The sequence below is a fragment of the Myotis yumanensis genome, unplaced genomic scaffold (genome assembly GCF_028538775.1).
Source record: "Myotis yumanensis isolate MYYU_CA2020_CCGP unplaced genomic scaffold, mMyoYum1.0.hap1 SCAF_8, whole genome shotgun sequence".
NCBI lineage: Eukaryota > Metazoa > Chordata > Mammalia > Chiroptera > Vespertilionidae > Myotis > Myotis yumanensis.
In genome coordinates, this window is record NW_027223759.1 from 19,008,751 (window position 1) to 19,028,361 (window position 19,611).

Below are 19,611 nucleotides of genomic sequence, written 5' to 3' on the forward strand. Positions count from 1 at the left end.
ACAAAAGTATGTCCTGTGAGTCTTGTGTGTGTTTTTTATATTTTTTTTTATCTTTTCCCTCTAAGCCTTGCAACCCCACACCATGCCTCAGTTTCTTCTCTTGTCCAATGAGAGGTAAGGGGTTAGATAACCTACTATATCCTTTACACCTATATCATTCCCAAAATAAATTCATTTCATTGTAACTAAAGAGAAAGAGAGGCATCCAATTAAACAGTATATGTTCCTTTTTTAAAAATATCCAATTCAACATGACAACAGTGTGGTGATTGTTGGGGGGAGGTGGAAAGAGAGATGGAGGAAGATAAAGAAAGGATAAATGGTGATGGAAGGAGACTTGATTTGAGGTGATGAACATATAATACAGTGCACAGATGATGTGTTGTGGAATTGTGTACCTGAAACCTGTATAATTTTATTAACCAGTGTCATTCCAATAAACTCAATAAAAAAGAAAAAAAGATAAGGAAAAATGTAAAGAAACAACCAATTTAGTGTTCCAAAATTAACCACTCTAAGGCTTCTTTTTGACTGGCATATGAGAACATAGTCTTATATTTGGAGGGTATATGTATGTAAATGAATAAATGTGTGAGTTATGCATGCTCTTCACTTCAACTATGAGGCTGTTTATTTATTTTATAACTTCTTCCCTTAATGTCTACTGTTGAATTTTGTTATGGTAGAGATAGAATAAATGTCAATGAATGCTTTGGGGCCATCTACTGTGAATCAAACTATACGATACACAAATTAACTACTTTTGTCGGATGTGTTTAACTTTGATTTTCAAATACTAAGGGAAGAGACTTATCCTGGCACAGCTAGGAAACATGTAAGGAAATGTATATGTTAACATTAAAGAAGTTTCAGAGTGCTTAGATGCCGGTTAACAACACTGGGTCCTTGAGGGACTTTAAAAAAAAAATCTATGTCAAGAAAAGTCTCTAATGTGGCAGTCAGAGCACAGCTAATTGATCAGATGGCTGATCCTCATTTCACTATAATCCATAGCCTTCATATTAAAAACAACAGCAACCATCCCAAAAACCTCTTGCTTTTGTTTAGGCATATTTTTGAACAGAGGCTCTCTCTTAGATATTGCCTTTCTTTCTTTTGTGTTTGTCTTCTTTTCTGTCACAGTTATTATAGCATAAAGCCATTCCCATCCCGATGCAGCACTCAATAGCAAAATATTGGCCTAACCTTCTAAATGGAGTGGCATAGAAGATTCTCATGATAAAATTTCAAGCTTAAAATAAAAAAAAAAAATGCTGCACGAGAAGTGACCTTGAAATATTATCTAAGCCATTCTCTTAGTTTCCTAAAGAACATTTGATGGACAAGATTGTTGAGGTTGGATTTAATATACTCCCCAAATTAAGATTCCATATCTATGTGCCACTGTCCTGGCATAAACATCCAATTATTTTTTCAAACAATTTAATATATGGGTCCTTTCTATATAATTCTATCTACTTCCCAAGCATACTTATAAGAAGACAAGCTTGCGGATGTGTGCATGAATGAGTGCGTAACACACACACACACACACACAACAACAACAACAACAACAACAACAACAACAATAATCTTAGAACAAAAATAATGAGGAGGAAGAAGAGCTAAGAAAAAAATATTTTTGAGCAGCTTTCTTTAGAAAATTCTGGACCAAGAAAGTCCAAAAATAAAAAATCCCTTCATTTTATCAATCTCAACAAGAACCATCTTATAAGTATTGAATTCTTCCTAATAAACTGTCAGGTAGCTGTCAGCAGCTAACTATGTTTACTGTAGCATTTGCAGGTCTTAAGTGCTAGCATTCTCAATGCTATGGATGCCTCGAGGCTCTGATAAAGATACCTGGCCTCAGCAATAACCATTCCATTGTCTCAATTCAAGGCTTTAAAAAAAATTATTTTGATGGCTATAAAACCATCTGGAACATGGCATCCTAACAAGGGGGAATGTCCCAGGGCTGCTTGATTGCTCTGGGAAAAGCATCTGATTCAGCTACTTTAGAGGTGAAGAGAGGTGGAAACAGAAATAGGAGATGGTTTATGGAAGAATTTTGCCTAGAATTACCCAGAGTTGGAGAACTTCTTGTTCAATAATAGAAATATTATAAACAACTAAATGCATTTCATTTTAGAAAAACATTAATGGTTACAAATAAGTCCTACTATCTGTTTTTATTTGTACAAATTTCCATTAGCATAGAAATATATCCTTTGGGACTAAAGTAAAAAAATTCAATAATATAATTTATCAAGCCTAAACAACCTTTACATAGCAGGCCATCTAGTCTCTAAATTTGCCCTGAGCTAGGAATTTACTTCAATCAGCTTCAACAGGCAACTGCTTGTATTTCCTACAATAATTGTTTCAGTCATTACAGGGAGCTACTTATATTAATGGCCCTTAGCAGCCAAGGTTGCTGCTATCATTTCCCCTGCCTATATCTGGGACGATATATTTGCATGCCCCAATAAGAGTCCAACATTAAATTACCTACAAACAGGTTTGCTACCGGAATACTACTGAAGTAAATACATTTTTCCATTACTTTGGGCATAAGAAATACTTTTGTTTTAAAAACTGAAATAAATAGTAATGTAAAAAAATTGGAATGTTATACATTTTTCATGGTGAAAAACCTCAAAAAGGGTTGGAAATTGAACCTTCATCTAGATTTCCTCATAGAAATAAGACAACAAATCCAGATAGGACACATTGGATCTAGTTATGTAATCTTAGAATTGAAATGAGATCCCAATAAGTTTCAACATTAGTACACTTCAACTATACCCTTTTCTTTAATTGATCAAGAATTGACTTTTCTATTCCATAGTCTTACATGCATGATTGAATTGTGCCTACGAATTGTTTTGATTGATTCAGCCATCTTTCCTACCAATTTAGAAAAAAACAAACCAACAAACCAACAGAAAAAGACTTACTGTGCAGCCAGGCTGCTTGGAGAAAGTGACTGGGCATCTTCTTCGTTCCATGTATGCGTTGTATTATCAGAGGTGCCTACAGTAATAACATTTATATAGGTCAATATTTAACATGTTTCCTTACAGTAGTTATATTTCTTAACAAATATCTTCTCAGGTCAAATTAAAGGGGGAAAAATGCAGAAAATCTGCAGAATTTTTCTCCAAAGGATTTTACAAGTAATGTCTATGCTCTTTTTGTTAAAAGAAAAAAAAAAACATTTAGGATATTTATAGGAAATAGATGACTACTAATCAAAATAATCCTAATGGTCAAGTACATGCATTTATAACAAATTATTTCTTTGTGCATCAAACCATTTATATTATTTTATCCTAAGACCTGAATGCATAGATGATTCTTGAATAGTATAATGCAGATTGACTACCATGTGCCTTGTTAATCAAATGAAGCCAATTACAGTCATGGATCACTGGGTTTTCTTTGCCTAAGTTGTCTAGAACTTAGGAACATCTGTCATCACTAATCGACATTTTTCATCTTTCAAAAAGCAGCCTCTGACTTCAATTGAATGCAGCTGTGAATGCAAATTGGCCAATTTAAACAGAATTCTGAGTGGTTTCAAATAATATGAAGGTTTGGAGTGCGGAAGGTAATCACTAAGTTGGGTCTGTTGGAAGCCATATGTGAAGATCTAATTTCACGTTGAGAATTGCCCCCAGAAGTCAAATAGGTTGCTGATTCAGCTTGCCGCATAACGTTGTATCATTAAACAGTAAGTGTGCAATAGCATTCACATTGAAAATTGAAAGTGAAAATATTTGAAATGGTTACTGCATAAATAAAAACATCATAAATCCAGCACTTTCATTCAGCCCCTTTAGGAAAACACTATCACTTATTTTAGTCTTCTTTTCTGTCACTACTTATTCCTTATAAATAATTCATTATGTTTCAGTGCTGTCATTTTAACACTGGCCTAATCGTTTTCAATGGAAAATTTTATTACCAGCACTAATAGTTCTACCATTGTCTCTAGTTGGAGTGTCCCATGGCCTTCTGAAAAGCTCCTAGTGCACAACAATGCACTCATCCATGCTTTCCCAGTGCTGATCATGTGGTCTATTTAAGTTAGAACGTGTGTAAAAGAGTATCACAGAATTAAAGACCTCCTTGTCTATCTCTGCATCAGTCATGTTTGAGTAATGTTTGCACCATCCCTAGTCACTGGCAGAGTGGCTTTTTCAGTTTTCCTGTTCAGCAGAGCGGAGTTTCCTTACGTTCAGCTCAAGGTGCAGCTGAATGTTATTGCTCTAATGATAGCAACGCTTCAGTGGGCTAAAGGACCATGAATAAAGATATGCAGAATAAATAAACCTAATTAATAATGGTAAAACTGATTATTTATTGGCATCTATATAGAGAAGAGTCAAAGATAGGACTCTGTTGAGATGTATACTTTTGTAATGTAAAAGTATATAAAGCCGTTTTTCTAAGACAAAATAGTTCTCACTTCAAACTCTAAGGTGATACTGATCATGTTCAGTGGCATTTGTATAATATGTTGCATGGAGTTTCTCTTCCTCGTCAGGCTACTAAAATGAGTACCTAATAGAATTAACTTTGTACGTCAATGATAAACTTGGCCCTGACATTAGTAGGCACTTTTCCCTCTGGCCACTTTTGCTTCTGGACTATAAAGTATCTTGATAAGAATACTACAATAAATAGGCTTTAACAAAGTGGGAAATGTTACAGACCTTTAAAAAGTGAGATTTTACTGTTTTTAATTTATAGAATTAGACATATTTTAAAAATGGTGCCCATAGACATACAAAGTAATCTAGTGCACAGGTAAGCTCTTTTACCAGTAAAAATGACTATTTAAAGATATAATCCTATCTAATAAAGAGGGAATATGCAAATTGACTGTCACTCCATCACAAAGATGGCAGTGTCCATAGCCACAAGATGGTGGCGCCCAATCCCCTCAGCCCCACTGGAGTCCCCCAGTCCTTTCAGCCCAGCTGGGGGGTGCGGCAGGCACATGGTGCAGCCGGACCTGCCCTCAGCCCTCCAGCCACCCAGGGCTGGCCTGAGGCACAGGCAAGCCTTGGATATCGGCTGCCCAGTCTACCCCCGAGGAGCAGGCAAGCCTAGGATGGTGGCTGCCAGCTGTCCAGAGCCGCCTGAGGCTCAGGTAACCAGGGCCAGCTGAGGCTTGTGCTGCTGGCCGTGGCAGCAGCAGAGGTATGATGGGGCATTGCCTTCCCCTGATCACCAGGTTGCCTTTCACCTCTGAGGGCTTCTGGACTGTGAGAGGGGGCAGGCCAGGCTGAGGCAGCCCCCTCCAGTGCATGAATTTTCATGTACCGGGGCCTCTAGTTTCATATAATTTACTACTTTGCAAAAAAGCAAACTTCAGCAAGTCACAAAGGTAATCTTTGCTCTCAAAACTCATTATTTATAAATGGAAATGCCAAATACTAAACTCCGAAGCAGGGAGCCTTGCCTCGCAGAGCTGAGGACTAGATTCCTTAACACAGGAAGTTAGGAGACAAACTTTTCCCCAAGTGTCTATTAGCATCTCCATATTTTCATGATTGCTGAGTAGGCTCCTGAAGAAACCTTGAAGTATGTTTATAATCAAGGTTGAATCAGAAATAGACATGGGGAGGGGAGAAGATTGTAGAAACCAGTGTGAGGAGAAGAATGAGGGGACGGCTGTGGGGAAATGTATCATGTGGGAGGAATCTGGAACAATGAGTCAAACTCCATCAGTGACTGAAAGTGGAGCCATTCGGAGGTTTGGTGGTGGCAGGTACTTGCATGAGATATCCTGGAATCAAGTGTGTATATGTCCCAGTGAGTAAACAGGAGTGAGGCCATCTAGCAAAGAGCTGAAGGGACCCGGCTTTGGACATAGATCCAGGATTTAGTTTTACTTGCTGAATGTATCACATAGGCGAAGTGCCCCACCTCCCTTTGCCTCAGTCTCTTTGTCTGTAAAAATGGGTTAATAACTGAATTTCATGGAGTTGTCTTGATGATAAAAGGGACTTAAGATAACAAAGCACTTATCATTGATACAAAAAGTACTACCTTTTTATTGTCCTTCTTTGAATGAGTGATGTGAGATTTCCAAAACTCTATTAGTCCTGTCATACGTTAGAGAGGACCCAACAACTCTGCTATGAGATACCACCCCACTCCAGCTTAAGTGAAGGCAAAGCCAAGGGAGAAAATGTGTTCCCTTCACAAATACGGCTCAATGCCATGAATAATGAGCCCGGGGTGGCCTGGCAATGTGGCAGGAGGCTGTACTGGGTGTTAGAGACCCCTGAGCTGTTGGTCGCTGGTTGAGCCCTCAGAGACAAGTTCAGGTTTCCTGAAAGATTTCCTCAAATACCTAGAAGGATTTTTCAAAGTCCAGAAAGTTTCTACATAAGCAGGTAGGGACTTGGGCTTAATAACCTTTAGGAATTGACATTAAAACCACCGCGTTGATGTTCTCAGACTGATGAAGTCACAAGGAGGAAATTAAAACAAATTTAATGAATCATATCAAGTTTTCAAATAAAACATTTCTTTGATGTATTTCCTTGTCATCTTGACCATCCAATGACATGTTTCAATACATGCAAAACTTATTACTATATGCATAGACATGAGACATGGCTAATGCAAAATATTGGAATACTGAATTATATTGTTCACGAGGATAAATGTTTTGCTGCCTCAGTTAATAAGAAGTGCTGCTTACTCCTCTGGCTTCTAAAGCACTGATGAGCTTTTGTCATTTGTAAAACATTTTTTTAATGTTATCTCTTTATATAATTACAAGGTGTGAGTCTGCAGGTGAAAAGGAAAAGAATGATAAGGAGACACTTGAAGTTCTCGAGTCTTTAAAATGCAAATACAACAAAGAAATACATAGGAAAGCATTGGTGTTTGTTAGTACATTGTCTGGTTTTCTGGCCTGGACTTTTTAAAAAGGGTAAGCCTTTTCCCAGCACCTTCATGTTCGTTAAGACCTTGAATTTAACAAAAATCTTATGAGTGAGTCATTAATTCTGTAATTGTAGATGTGCAAAAGGCTCTAGACCAGCAGTTCTCAACCTGTGGGTCGCGACCCCTTTGGCGGTCGAACGACCCTTTCACAGGGGTCGCCTAAGACCATCGGAAAACACATATATAATTACATATTGTTTTTGTGATTAATCACTATGCTTTAATTATGTTCAATTTGTAACAATGAAAATACATTCTGCATATCAGATATTTACATTACGATTCATAACAGTAGCAAAATTACAGTCATGAAGTAGCAACGAAAATAATTTTATGCTTGGGGGTCACCACAACATGAGGAACTGTATTAAAGGGTCTCGGCATTAGGAAGGTTGAGAACCACTGCTCTAGACTAACAGAAGTTGGTATCCAAGAATATGTTAGACCCTCCAGTGAGAATTCTTCAAGGCCTTTCCACGCCTGCTTTTCATATGAAAACTAATGGTTTGAGACCTTACAATGAGTAATCAGCTTGTGACCTGATGTTCTCAGGGTACTTATTTGTCGATCCAAAGATAAAGACCACATATTTAAAAGCTGACAAACTCAGTTGAGAAGATGTAATTCTAAACTCATTCAGGAAAGCTAAATGCAAACAGAACATTTTACTTGGGAATTAGGGACTTATTACAGCCCTAAATATCTGTGTGTGTGCGTGTGTGTGTTTGTGTGTGTGTGTGTGTGTGTGTGTGTGTGTGTTTTCATGTGTGGTATATAATGCTATTCTACATATGCAAAGGTGATTTTTGGACTCACTAGCACCATGCTATAGCCTTGCACTGGGATTGACAGTAGATTTATACTGATCTACTGATGCTCCAATGTCCACCATGCATTTTCAAAATGGTGGTGGAGGGGTATATTTTTACCAATAAAAGACTCATCCTGATTAAAAAGCCAGCATTTGGAAATGAGGGCAAAAATTCTGCCATTCAGTGTTCCAAAAAGTACTAGGTAAAATCTGTTGAGTCTTACTCCTGATATTTATTTTCCTTACCAAGTATAAACATAGTTTTACAAGCTGAGAGATTATTTTCACCTAAATAAAAGCTCTAGAAAGCCACAGTGTCTTTTCTGGCCATTTCTCCCTGTCTCCACTCTGATTAGCCAGATGTCCAGATTTAGTCTAGCATATGCCCCCACCTAAGAATCATATCATCCATAAATGATTACTTCCATTGCACTCTGTTTTATACTCTAACAGGCTTTGAGACACAGAAGAGGATAGAGTAAGATGGAAATACAATACCTTGAGCTGGGGAGTTCAGAGTGTACAGCAGATGTTTAACAGATTTATGGAGAGTTCTGAAACCTTCGTTAGTTGTGAGACGTGGAAAAACCTTCTGCACGACCAGCAGCGCACTAACAAGTAGAAAAAAAATTAAGCCAAATCGCATTTCGGGGTTTGCAGGCAGAAACAAAAGGTTATTCAAGGAGAAAATGTCTGCAGTAGAGAAAATGTTCTTATAACAGAAAAAAAGAGACAAGATGGCGCTTTTGTTGTTAAATTACATGTTTGTCTTTTCATGCATAAAATCCCAACAAAATTTTCATAAATTAGAGCATGTTTCCAGGATTTTAAAGCCTGAGCCTGAAAGTAAGGGAGCAAAGTTCACATCGGTTGTTTCAATTAAGATTTAAAGATAAGTGATTAAGAATGGTTACTTCCAATGAAAGGATATCACTTTTTTTAAGTAAAGGAAAATTTTAAATATTGAAGATTATTTTCATGAAAAATCACACCCTGATAAAGGAATAATTATTATTTAAGCACTTGAGAAATATTTACCTCTTGCTAACTAAATGGTAATGTTTATGGAAAAAAATGGAGCTTGCCCTAATTAAAGACTTCATTCTGCCCTCTAAGTAGCCCACAGGCACTCCTCCAGGGGTAGCTCAAAATTAATACCCAGACTAAATGGCACTGTCTCTCCAGGAGACATAATAATGTTACCAATAAGATGGGCAGTCTGCATTGGAAATAGACAATCAGAAAATTCACTTCTGCTTGACTTCATTCCATATTTCTTAAAAGCAATTAATTACTTAAGAAACGCAATCCCCTTTTTGTCATTAGATATTTTTAAAAATACTGGCATTATACATGTATGTCTGAATTTCATAAATGCTATGATTTATATACCAATGATCAAAGCTAAGGCAAAGCTTTAATTTACATGAGTAGTAACTAGAACACAAGGCTCTGTTAACAATTTTCTATTGTAAAGTCAAATGTAGTACAAATTAGCTAATAGTTCTCCCCGTGCCTCTCAGCCAACTAAAGGCTTTTTCTAGCAATAGATACCATATGTGCATATATGTTCATGGTTTTTACAATATTTTTGGAATTTTTATTATTTAAGATTATTTTAATTTTAGCTCCCACGCTATGGATTAAAGCTATATTTAGAGTGCTAAGTTTTGTATTTCCTCTAGTTTGTAGTATAATATTAGGATATACATATAGATAATGATGTATGTGTGTGTGCGTGTGTGTGTGTATGTGTGTGTATATTCATTTAGTTCTGTACTAATTCCATAAAGTCAATTTTATTTGGCTTTTTGAAGATGGGACAACAAAAGTTGAAAAAGTTATATGACTTATACGGTTTTATCCAGTTACTAATAACTAGAGCTAGTACTGTCTAATTTAAAGTTTATGTTCTTTCCACTCTACGTCTCACATCTGGAATAGAAACTTTGCCCCAACATGGGAAGGAGGAGGGCAGAGCATTTCTTAACAGAGTCCACAGGCATCGTTACCTTGTTATGCCAGCGGTGCGGTTGGCCATAGAGACGTGGCTCTATTCTTTGCATCTCTACTCTGTACACCTCAGGCATTTTTAGATTTACCCCAAGAATTTCCTGGTTCTCAGACTTTAGTTGTTTCTGAACCCTGGTGACCATATAACCAGTTAAACAGTCTCAGATCCTAGATCTGCCAGCCTTCTCCCAACGAGACCTGCTGCCAGGCATATCTGACCTGTTGTCCAAAGGAACACCTTCAAAGACTGAATACTTGGCATTAGTATGTTTTTATACTCATTAAAACTGTCAGCATTATTGTTATTAATACCATGAATAAAATATCAGTAGACTTAGTTTATCTTTATTTTACAAAATTGTAAAATAATGACACCTGGCCCCCATCTTCTCTAAAATTGTTTGAACCACTGATCAAAATATTTTTATTTTAACTTATATATATTTTTTTCTGCTGTTCATCATATAAAAATGAAAGTTACCCAGAACAAGTTGCCTCATAAATAAAGATATTTTTAGTTTTTGTTATTCATATCTCACATAGCTTCTTCATAAGTGGTGAAAGTAATGGATATTTTTATATACCCTCTTGATTCTTTTATGATTGCTCATTGTTGCTAATTTCTGTCATAACCTTAACATTATATCATCTGATTTTGGTGATTTGGTTATATGCCAACTTGAAAATTAAAAAAAAAAGTTGTTGGAGAAAATGATGAAAATTGTTATAGGGTTCATAGAATAAAATAAACCAATGACACTGTAATTTGATGATAAAATATAGTCATCTGTGAAGAAATTGTGGCTCTTAATGAGATTCAGTTTAATAACAATAGTAAAGAAGAATTAACTTTAAAAAATGGTCATGAGGGCTTTTAAATAAATGTAATATAAGCCACATATTCAATTTTAAATTTTCTAGTACTCACATTAAAAAAGAAATTAATTTCAGTAACGTATTTTATTTAACCCAGTACTTCTAAAATATATTATTTCAACTTTTAATCAATATAAAATTATTAATAAAACATTTTAAGTATTTTACTATACTAAGTCTTCAAAATTCACCTTGTATTTTATACTTAAGGAGCATCTCAATTCAGTTGGTAAATTTTCATTTCAGAATACTTAATCTGTATTTTATTTATTTATTTATTTATTTATTTATTTATTTATTATAGAGTATGTAGATTTCATTACATTTACAGGTGAAAAAGTAGGTTCACATACCCACATTGTTCCAAACATACTAAAAGGTTTACCAGTTACTGTATCAAGTGTCAGTGTTTAAAATTTAAGTTAATTGAAGTTAAATGAGGTTAAAAATTAATTTTCTAAGTCAAAAAACACATTTAGCTAGGGCATATAATATTAAAAAGAATGAATATTATTCTTTAGCAATAATAAATAAATAAATATTGATCAGTTTAAAAAAGAAAGCGTTGTTCTGATTAGTTAGAAGTCTAATGTCATCTGCTTTAAAAATAACTTGAAGCTATTTCTTTTAGCTACTTCTTTTTTCTTCTTTGTTACTACATAGATTGATTTACAACATTTTTAATCATCACCTAACAAACTCTATTGCATAATGCAATAATATACAATTTTATTTTGAATTTTGAGAATAAAAATGGCCATAGTGCAACGTCCTTCCTCTGTATTATACTCCACCAAAGTAACAAAGTATTTTAGTTAATTAATTAATTTGGAACTTCTACCTTCTACTGAATATTATTCTGTGAGATTTCTTATTTTTATTTGTTGTTTTTTAAGCAAATTTCATTGATGTATAATCGACACACAATATGATGTACCTAGGTTACAGTTCAGTAAGTTTTGCCAAATTTATATACTTACTAGAGGCCCAGTACATGAAATTTGTGCATTTGGCGGGGGGAGGTGGTCCCTCAGCCCAGCCTGCACCTTCTCACAGTCTGGGAGCCCTCGGGGGATGTCTGACTGACATCTTAGGCCCGCTCTCTGGGAGGAGTGGGCCTAAACCGGCAGTAAGACATCCTTAGTGCTGCCATGGAGGTGGGAGAGGTTCCTGCCACTGCTGTTGCACTTGCCAGCCATGAGCCTGGCTTCTGGCTGAGCGGCACTCCCCCTGTGGGGTCGGGCCAAAACTGGCTCTCTGACATCCCCCGAGGGGACCCGAATTGCGAGAGGCCACAGGCCAGGCCAAGGGATCCCACTGGTGCACAATCGGGGCCTGGGAAAGATATGGGAGGTTGGCCAGCCGGGACAGGACCACGGAAGGGCTCCAGGGCATGTCCAGCCCATCTCGCTCAGCTGGCCCATCTGGCTCACCCAACCAGACCCCAGCAGCAAGCTAATCTACCGATCAGAGCATCTGCCCCCTGGTGGTCATGCATGTAATAGCAATGGGTTGACCAGTCGACTGTCTGCCCCCTGTTGGTCAGTGCATATCATAGCAAATGGTTGAGCGGCCTTAGCATATTATTAGCATATTACGCTTTGATTTGAACGGCCGGACGGTCGACCAGACACTTAGTATATTAGGCTTTTATTATATAGGATGTAACCACCATCTAATAAAGATACAGGCATTTTGATAAAACCTACCCCACCAAAAAATTTTTTCCTCATTCTCCCAGAAGTTGCTCTAAAGTACACTGATCTGATTTCTAATACTTTAATTTTATCAATTTGGGAACTTCATTCAAATAAAATCATGCAATACCTACACATTCTGTATGTTGTTGTTTTTTTGGCCTAGGTTGTTTTATGAGCATGATATTCATAAGATTTATTCATCTTGTGTGGTTCAGTGATCTGTTTATTTTTATTATTGAGTAGAATTCCAATGTATAAATAAACTATACTGTTGTCATTCTGTTAGCAAATATTTGTTTTTATCATCTAATTTTTAGCTATCATGAATAAACCTGCTATAATCATTAGCATAGAAGTCTTCATGTGGGCATACATTTTCATTTTCTTGGTAAACACCCAAGAATAGAACACTACATTATATGGATCTACTGTTAACCTCATTAGAAGCTGTCACACTGTTTTCCAAAATGGTTTTATCATTTTACACTTTAACTAGCAAGCTATAAGAGTGCCATTTGCTCTACATTCGTGCCAATAATTTGGGTTGTCCATCTTTAAAAATTTTACCCATTCTAGTGAGTGTGTAGCAATATCTTACTGTAGTCTGAATATTGTTTTGACTTTTTCATTGCTACACTATACATTCATACAATTTCTCTTCTCCTTTGATTGATTTTCCTGTTTGCTTTCTAAGATAGAATATAAATAGGAGTAAGAGGATCTAGTATAAATATTCTGGGTGAGTAAAAATTTCCCTACATGCTAAAATGAAGACCAACCTAGAAAACCAAATTCCTAATATGTTGTTCCTTCTACAAATTAGTTATGACATGGTATTGTGGAAAGAGCACGGGAATTAGATTCCTTGAGTTCAGGTTCTGTTTTTGCTACTTACTAATTGTAGAACCTTGGTAAGTCATATGACCTCCATGAGGTTTTATTTCCTCTTCTATAAAACGGGGATATCTGTTTTCTCTATCTCAAAGCACTGTTGTGAGGATTTAATGTTGTGAGATTAATGTGCCAGCATAAGGGTTTATTATAAGGTCTTTGAATAAACATAAGCTCTTGGAAGCTTTCCAAAGAAGATGAGAACACTGTTTTCTGGTGCTTCAGACATTAGAGATGGAATTACAGTGTACTGTTAATGACATATTAGAGAGAAGGCCTGCGTTCTGGAGTTGGAAATCTCAGGTTTAAACCCTCCTAGCTGCATGATCATCAGATATTTAATTTTTATGACCATCTGTTACCTCATTTATAAAATAAATAATAGTTTACTTGCAGAACTTAATGTGATATTATAAAGGGCCCAGTGAACTGTCTGGTATGTAATGGGACTCAGTGATTGATAGTTGATGTAGTTATTGTTGATTTTTTTTAATGCTCATTTTTAACTTAACTAGACGGGACAATCAAAGCCTAAGTACCATTCCATTAAACTTAAAATGCTGGCCATACTCTGGTCTCTTTTATAAGGAAAGCAACCTTTAAAGGGGTTTCTTCTGCAAAAATTTCCCAATCTTTGTGTTCTATGTGTCAAATAAAGCCAACCCAATATGCAGGGTCAGAAAGATCATGTATAGCCTTACAGCACAGGAGGGAGACCAATCCCTTTGAGGTGACTCAGTTCAAAACTCTAATAAACAGGATTGTTTCATATTGGATGGTGTCAACCAAAACCCAATGAAATATTTATTCTTAGGTAATTTACATGCTACATACATGGAGCTCTTGTCCCTAACTGAACCTGAGTCAATGTTCCAGTCTACCATTGGTCCTGCTATGCACCTCTTTCTCAGAAACTCAGGGATACCAACTGACAATCTAGTTGTAACATTAGTGCTCTTCCTCACTTTCTCATGTACATTTTGATAACCCTAATGACCTTAATGTGTGTTTCCTCTTTGCTTAACACCTTTACCTTCATTACGAAAATCTGCAATAAGGTGCTGAAGGGCTATTTGCTCCAATTTTACCTACCTACCAACGATCCTCACAAGTAATATTTTTAAAAACAGACTTTTTTTAATATAAATAGTAACATCTCAATTCTTACATTTTCTTACCTGTTTGCATTTCGAAGAACATCAAATACATGGCTTAGTGTCGTGTCATTCTGAAACACATCTGCAAAACTAGAGAGAAGCTGCCACACAGCTGTCTGCTCTTGCACTTTTGAGAAGAGGGATAGAATTTTGACCATATCCTGAAATACTGTCTTCTGGTTATTGGGGTCCCTTGATATCTTTAAAAAGTAAAACCACAAACAGGACAAAATGAAACTTCAACATTTGTAATCATATGGCTTATTGCAATAAACATCTAGATTCTCACATAAGCCATTCTCTCAAATTGTTAGTGACCCAGTGGTTTGCAAACTGCAGCTCGCAAGCCACATGCGGCTCTTTGGCCCCTTGAGTGTGACTCTTCCTAAGCCTTAGGAGTACCCTAATTAAGTTAATAACAATGTACCTACCTATATAGTTTAAGTTTAAAAAATTTGGCTCTCAAAAGAAATTTCAATCGTTGTACTGTTGATATTTGGCTCTGTTGACTAATGAGTTTGCTGACCACTGTAGTCAGTTTGAAGTCATCCTTGACTTGAAAAGACAATAACTATTTCTTTTGTTCTTATACATAATTGCATTTTCCCTATACCTACAGAAATTGGCATATTTAAAGTTTGGATAACAGAGCTATATTTGGAATTACATTTTTGGAGATTAATTTCTTAAAATAAAATTAGCTTCTGAGTAATATTTTTATTTTTCTCTAGGACCTGGTTTGGGAGGTACAGTCATATCTTCTCTCTATCCATTAATAGATCTTATATTATTTATTTTGGTGGAGAACCCTTAAAACTTCATATATGAAAATGTTTACTATTATAAAGTATTTACACTCACCTGAGAGAATTGATTTGTTAATTCTTGGAGAGAAGACTCTAAAAGGGTCATATTGGACAGGCAAAATTTGTTTACAACATTTTTCCCTAGAGTGGTCCAAGAGAAGGTGTAATCAGCAGTGTATCCTGGGTAGCTCTCACACAGCTCTCTTCGTATGTCTTCTGAAGTTGAATTTTGATTTAATAGCTAAAAATGTGTGTGGGAAGAGTGGAATGATTTTGTTAGTAAATACAGATATTAAAGTGTTCCAGTCTTTAATGAAATATATTTTCACAATAGTCATTTTAAGTTTCTGCATTATAGCAAAATAACACTAAAAGACACTGGGCTTACCCATGAAGAGTCATCAAATGTGTGAATGCAGTAATTTTTGTCATTGTTACAATTTAAATGACTTTCATATAATTTGTTTAACTGAACTCATTTCTTCTCTCTGACCAGAGAACCTAAAGGCATCAGATCTTTTCTGACAAAAATCTTCAGGCTTAAAGGGCTTAGTGTTTCCTTGGTACTTAGCAGCAGAGACTCAGGTTTTCTAACTCTTTGTGACCCCTAATGGCAAACTGGCCATGATCTTTGAAAGACTTCCAAAAAGTAGCATCATAAGGGTTTATTTTCAAGCCCAACAGTATTTATTCAGAGAAATGGGAAAATATGGGTTATGTTTCATTTGTAAAGCAAATATTTTATTTAAGAATTATGCATAAAGCCCAGCTGGCGTGGCTCAGTGTTTAAGCATCAACCTATGAACCAGAAGGTCATGGTTCGATTCCCAGTCAGGGCATATGCCCAGATTGTGGGCTTAATCCCCAGTGGGGGGCATAAAGGAGGCAGCTGATCAATGATTCTCTCTCATCATTGATGTTTCTATCTCTTTCTCCCCCTCCATTCTTCCCTGAAATCAATAAAAAAAACTTTAAAGAAAAAAATAATTATGTACTAGTATATGAAGGAAAAAAGAAAACAAGTATATGAAAATACATAAAAATATATAATTACCGAAAGAAATAATTGGAAAGCATTTTCATTATGGAATCATAAGTCCCCCATATATTTCACAATACTGATCAGTCACAGATGCAGCAATATTTTCAGCTACAATATTGATCACATTCCCTATTATTGAACTTGCTTAGATATTTATAGAGCCAATTGTATTTAGTTATAATATTTAATGGGTCCTTCTTAATAATTAATTCTTATAACTCTGTGAAGTAATGATCAACTAACTTCAATCTCCTCTTAAGTTACATCACAGAATCTATATTCTGCCCTCTAGTGACACAACTTCTAAATGTAATGGAACAAAACAGGATCCGCTTATTCTAGGATATAAGTGCCAGGTCTTCTAATCACTCATCTATATCCCTTCCCTAACATTGCACATAAACTCACCCCAGAATGATTTCTCTACTCATTCTTGCAAGAGTTGCAGAAAGCAGTAAAGAAAAAGAGGGAGGAATCAGAGATTGCTGACATAGGCATCAATATGACACCCTAATTTTTACATCCCTTCCCTGCTCCAACTAGTCTAAAAATATGTATCTATCTATACATAGAATTTTCATTTTTTACTTATTCTCACTGGATATATGATTCTGTGCTGCCTTACAAAATTCTGAAATTTTATTCCATGTGAGAAAGAGAACTTGGGAGTTTCAACACGATGAAGTGGTATTTCGGAGGATAGCATTGCTCTTCTAGATGTTAAAGAATTTAACTGATCCAATGCAAGAATGATTGCTTCTAGGAACCAACATGGAAGAAATAGAATGGAATAAAATAACTTTCCCTGGTTTATACACTAGCCTGATTTGAGGGGAAAGCTTTAAATTAAAATTACTGGGCACAGCAGAGGCTCCCTATGCCACTCGGGGTGATTTGGGTATCTATTATTTATTATTGAAACTAGATATTTAGCATCTAGACTGTACTACAGGGGAAAGTCTTACATTTCAACCAGCACTGGCTGAATTGCTTTGATAGGTACGGTACCTTTTCCTGGCATTCATTTTTGTGTTATCCTTTGGTTTATAACCAGTTTATTGAGATGCTTTAATTATACAGAATGCAAACTCAGGGGTAACTAACAGAGGCATATTAAGCAGCAGTGGTTATAGTCACTGAAATATAATAAAAGTTAGAGATATGTTCATATAAAAAATATGAAAATGAGTATATTATTTAAACTGCTTGTATCTTGGAGGAGGGAGGAAGGGAGGGAAGGAGGGAGGGAGGGAGGGAGGAAGGGAGGGAGGGAGGAAGGACCCATTAAATATTATAACTAAATACAATTGGCTCTATAAATATCTAAGCAAGTTCAATAATAGGGAATGTGATCAATATTGTAGCTGAAAATATTGCTGTATCTGTGACTGATCAGTATTGTGAAATATATGGGGGACTTATGATTCCATAATGAAAATGCTTTCCAATTATTTCTTTCTTCAGAGAGAGAGAGAGAGAGAGAGAGAGAGATCATTGCAAAATATTGAAAATGACCTCCTCCGAATTTCTGAAGAACACATAAAGCAAGACTCAAATGCTTACAGGGGCCAACCAAATAACCTAACTGTATGAATCTGGCTGGATAAAAGACAACAAGAAAAAGTAGAGTTAACAGAAGAGTACCTTGTCTGCCTAAATGCATTTAAGTTTTATTTCTTAACATCTCTGTACACACACACACACACACACACACACACACACGCACACACGCACACATACACACACCCAGGATGCCAGTTTACACCTTTGATAGAAATGATGTGTATTATCTTGCAATCTAGAATCTTCAGGTAAATGACTAGTAAATAGAGGGAGAACCATAGCTAAGCTTCCTAAACTCTGCTAAGGAAAAGGATGTTATTACTTTAGAGAAATATTTTCCATTGCTCGAATTTTTACAAAGGTATGAATGAGGCAGCAAGCTTAATGAGTGTTATAGATTTGTTTGCTTTCATATAGTTTTTTTTTTCGTTTCCTGCTTCAGAAAATGAAAAGATCACATATAATACTACAGTTTTTCTTATTAAAGGAAAATCTTAAGGGACTTAACGGGGAAGTAAATAAATATTCAAGACCTTAAAGAATTCAGAATGTCTCAAAATTAAGCTTTTTTTTTTTTTTTTTTTTTTTTTTTTTTTTTTACTGAAGAGCTCCTTAGAAAAGAATCTTCCTGAGATATTACTCCAAATGGGAAAGATGGCCCAAACCTCTTCCTATCTGGGAGATCCCTCTCCTAATGAAAGAGGTATTTGTTCAACTGTTCTTTGTTATCAGTTCATTACACAACTGAGTGAAATTACCTTTTCCAAATCAAGGATCCTGGCAAGGACTTGGCTACCATTGAAGGTATCTGTTCCAGCACTTTCCAAATGAGAACGTGGACTGGGAAATACAGTGGCTGTAGTAGAAGAAAGAACGGATTAGATACTATAAACACATACACAATAGGCAGGCTCACATAAGAATCCACAAATATCACTGTGCCCTCGTATACCCCACAGTAAGAATGTGCTCAAATAGGCACCTTCCATGAAAGTTTTACTCTGGCAAAATGGCAAATTTAATCTGCTTTTCTTTTCACATAAAATTGTGATGGTTTTGTTCTGCTCTTGGTTGTTTTCCAGTAGTTTTAGACGTGATTTGCTTTCATGCCAGTTTATGTCATTAAACTTCATCACCAGTATTATTGCCTAATAAACGGAATCATTTCTGTGCAGGCCTAGAGGATGTGAGGTGCCTCCATCAGCTCCACAGATCCATCATATCCAACATCTGTTCAAAGGATCTGCCAATGTACATCTGGTGATAATGGTTTTCTTTTTAATTATTCAATTGGGAGGCTGAAATCTGCTTAAGATCATAAATTCTCTCCTCCCCAAAGTGGCTTCTGAATGATATTTCAGATCAAATAAATGGGACAAAGCAATTAGTCTAGACTACAGTATACTCCACTTAAGTAATTCCCAAAATAACCTCGGCTAGTACTATATGGAATGTAGCAGAGAGCTCTGGATTAGGAGTAGTTAGAAGAGTATGCTCATAACTATAGCATGGGTATTCATTAAGCCAATCTGCTAACTTCTATAATTTTTGGACAGAAATACTTTGTTATTCTCACAGCAAAGAATTTTAATGTTAAAGATAGATACAGTAAACTATCATCATTAGGTCCTAGGCCAGTGGTTCTCAACCTTCCTAATGCCACGACCCTTTAATACAGTTCCTCATGTTGTGGTGACCCCAACCATAAAATTATTTTTGTTGCTACTTCATAACTGTAATTTTGCTACTGTTATGAATCCTAATGTAAATATCTGATATG

General features: G+C 36.0%; 1 protein-coding gene across 2 annotated transcripts in view; it reads right to left on the reverse strand.

Annotated features, from left to right (window-relative positions):
• ABCA12 (ATP binding cassette subfamily A member 12) overlaps positions 1-19,611 on the reverse strand; it is a 178,604-nt gene that overhangs the window by 90,671 nt on the left and 68,322 nt on the right. For both annotated transcript variants that reach the window (XM_070422064.1, XM_070422065.1), the window contains exons 5-9: positions 18,590-18,687; positions 15,282-15,467; positions 14,442-14,620; positions 8,282-8,394; positions 2,961-3,036 (exon numbers count right to left, since the gene is read on the reverse strand). In XM_070422064.1, coding sequence (XP_070278165.1) covers positions 2,961-3,036; positions 8,282-8,394; positions 14,442-14,620; positions 15,282-15,467; positions 18,590-18,687 — 652 coding nt within the window. The remainder of the gene's footprint in view (positions 1-2,960; positions 3,037-8,281; positions 8,395-14,441; positions 14,621-15,281; positions 15,468-18,589; positions 18,688-19,611) is intronic.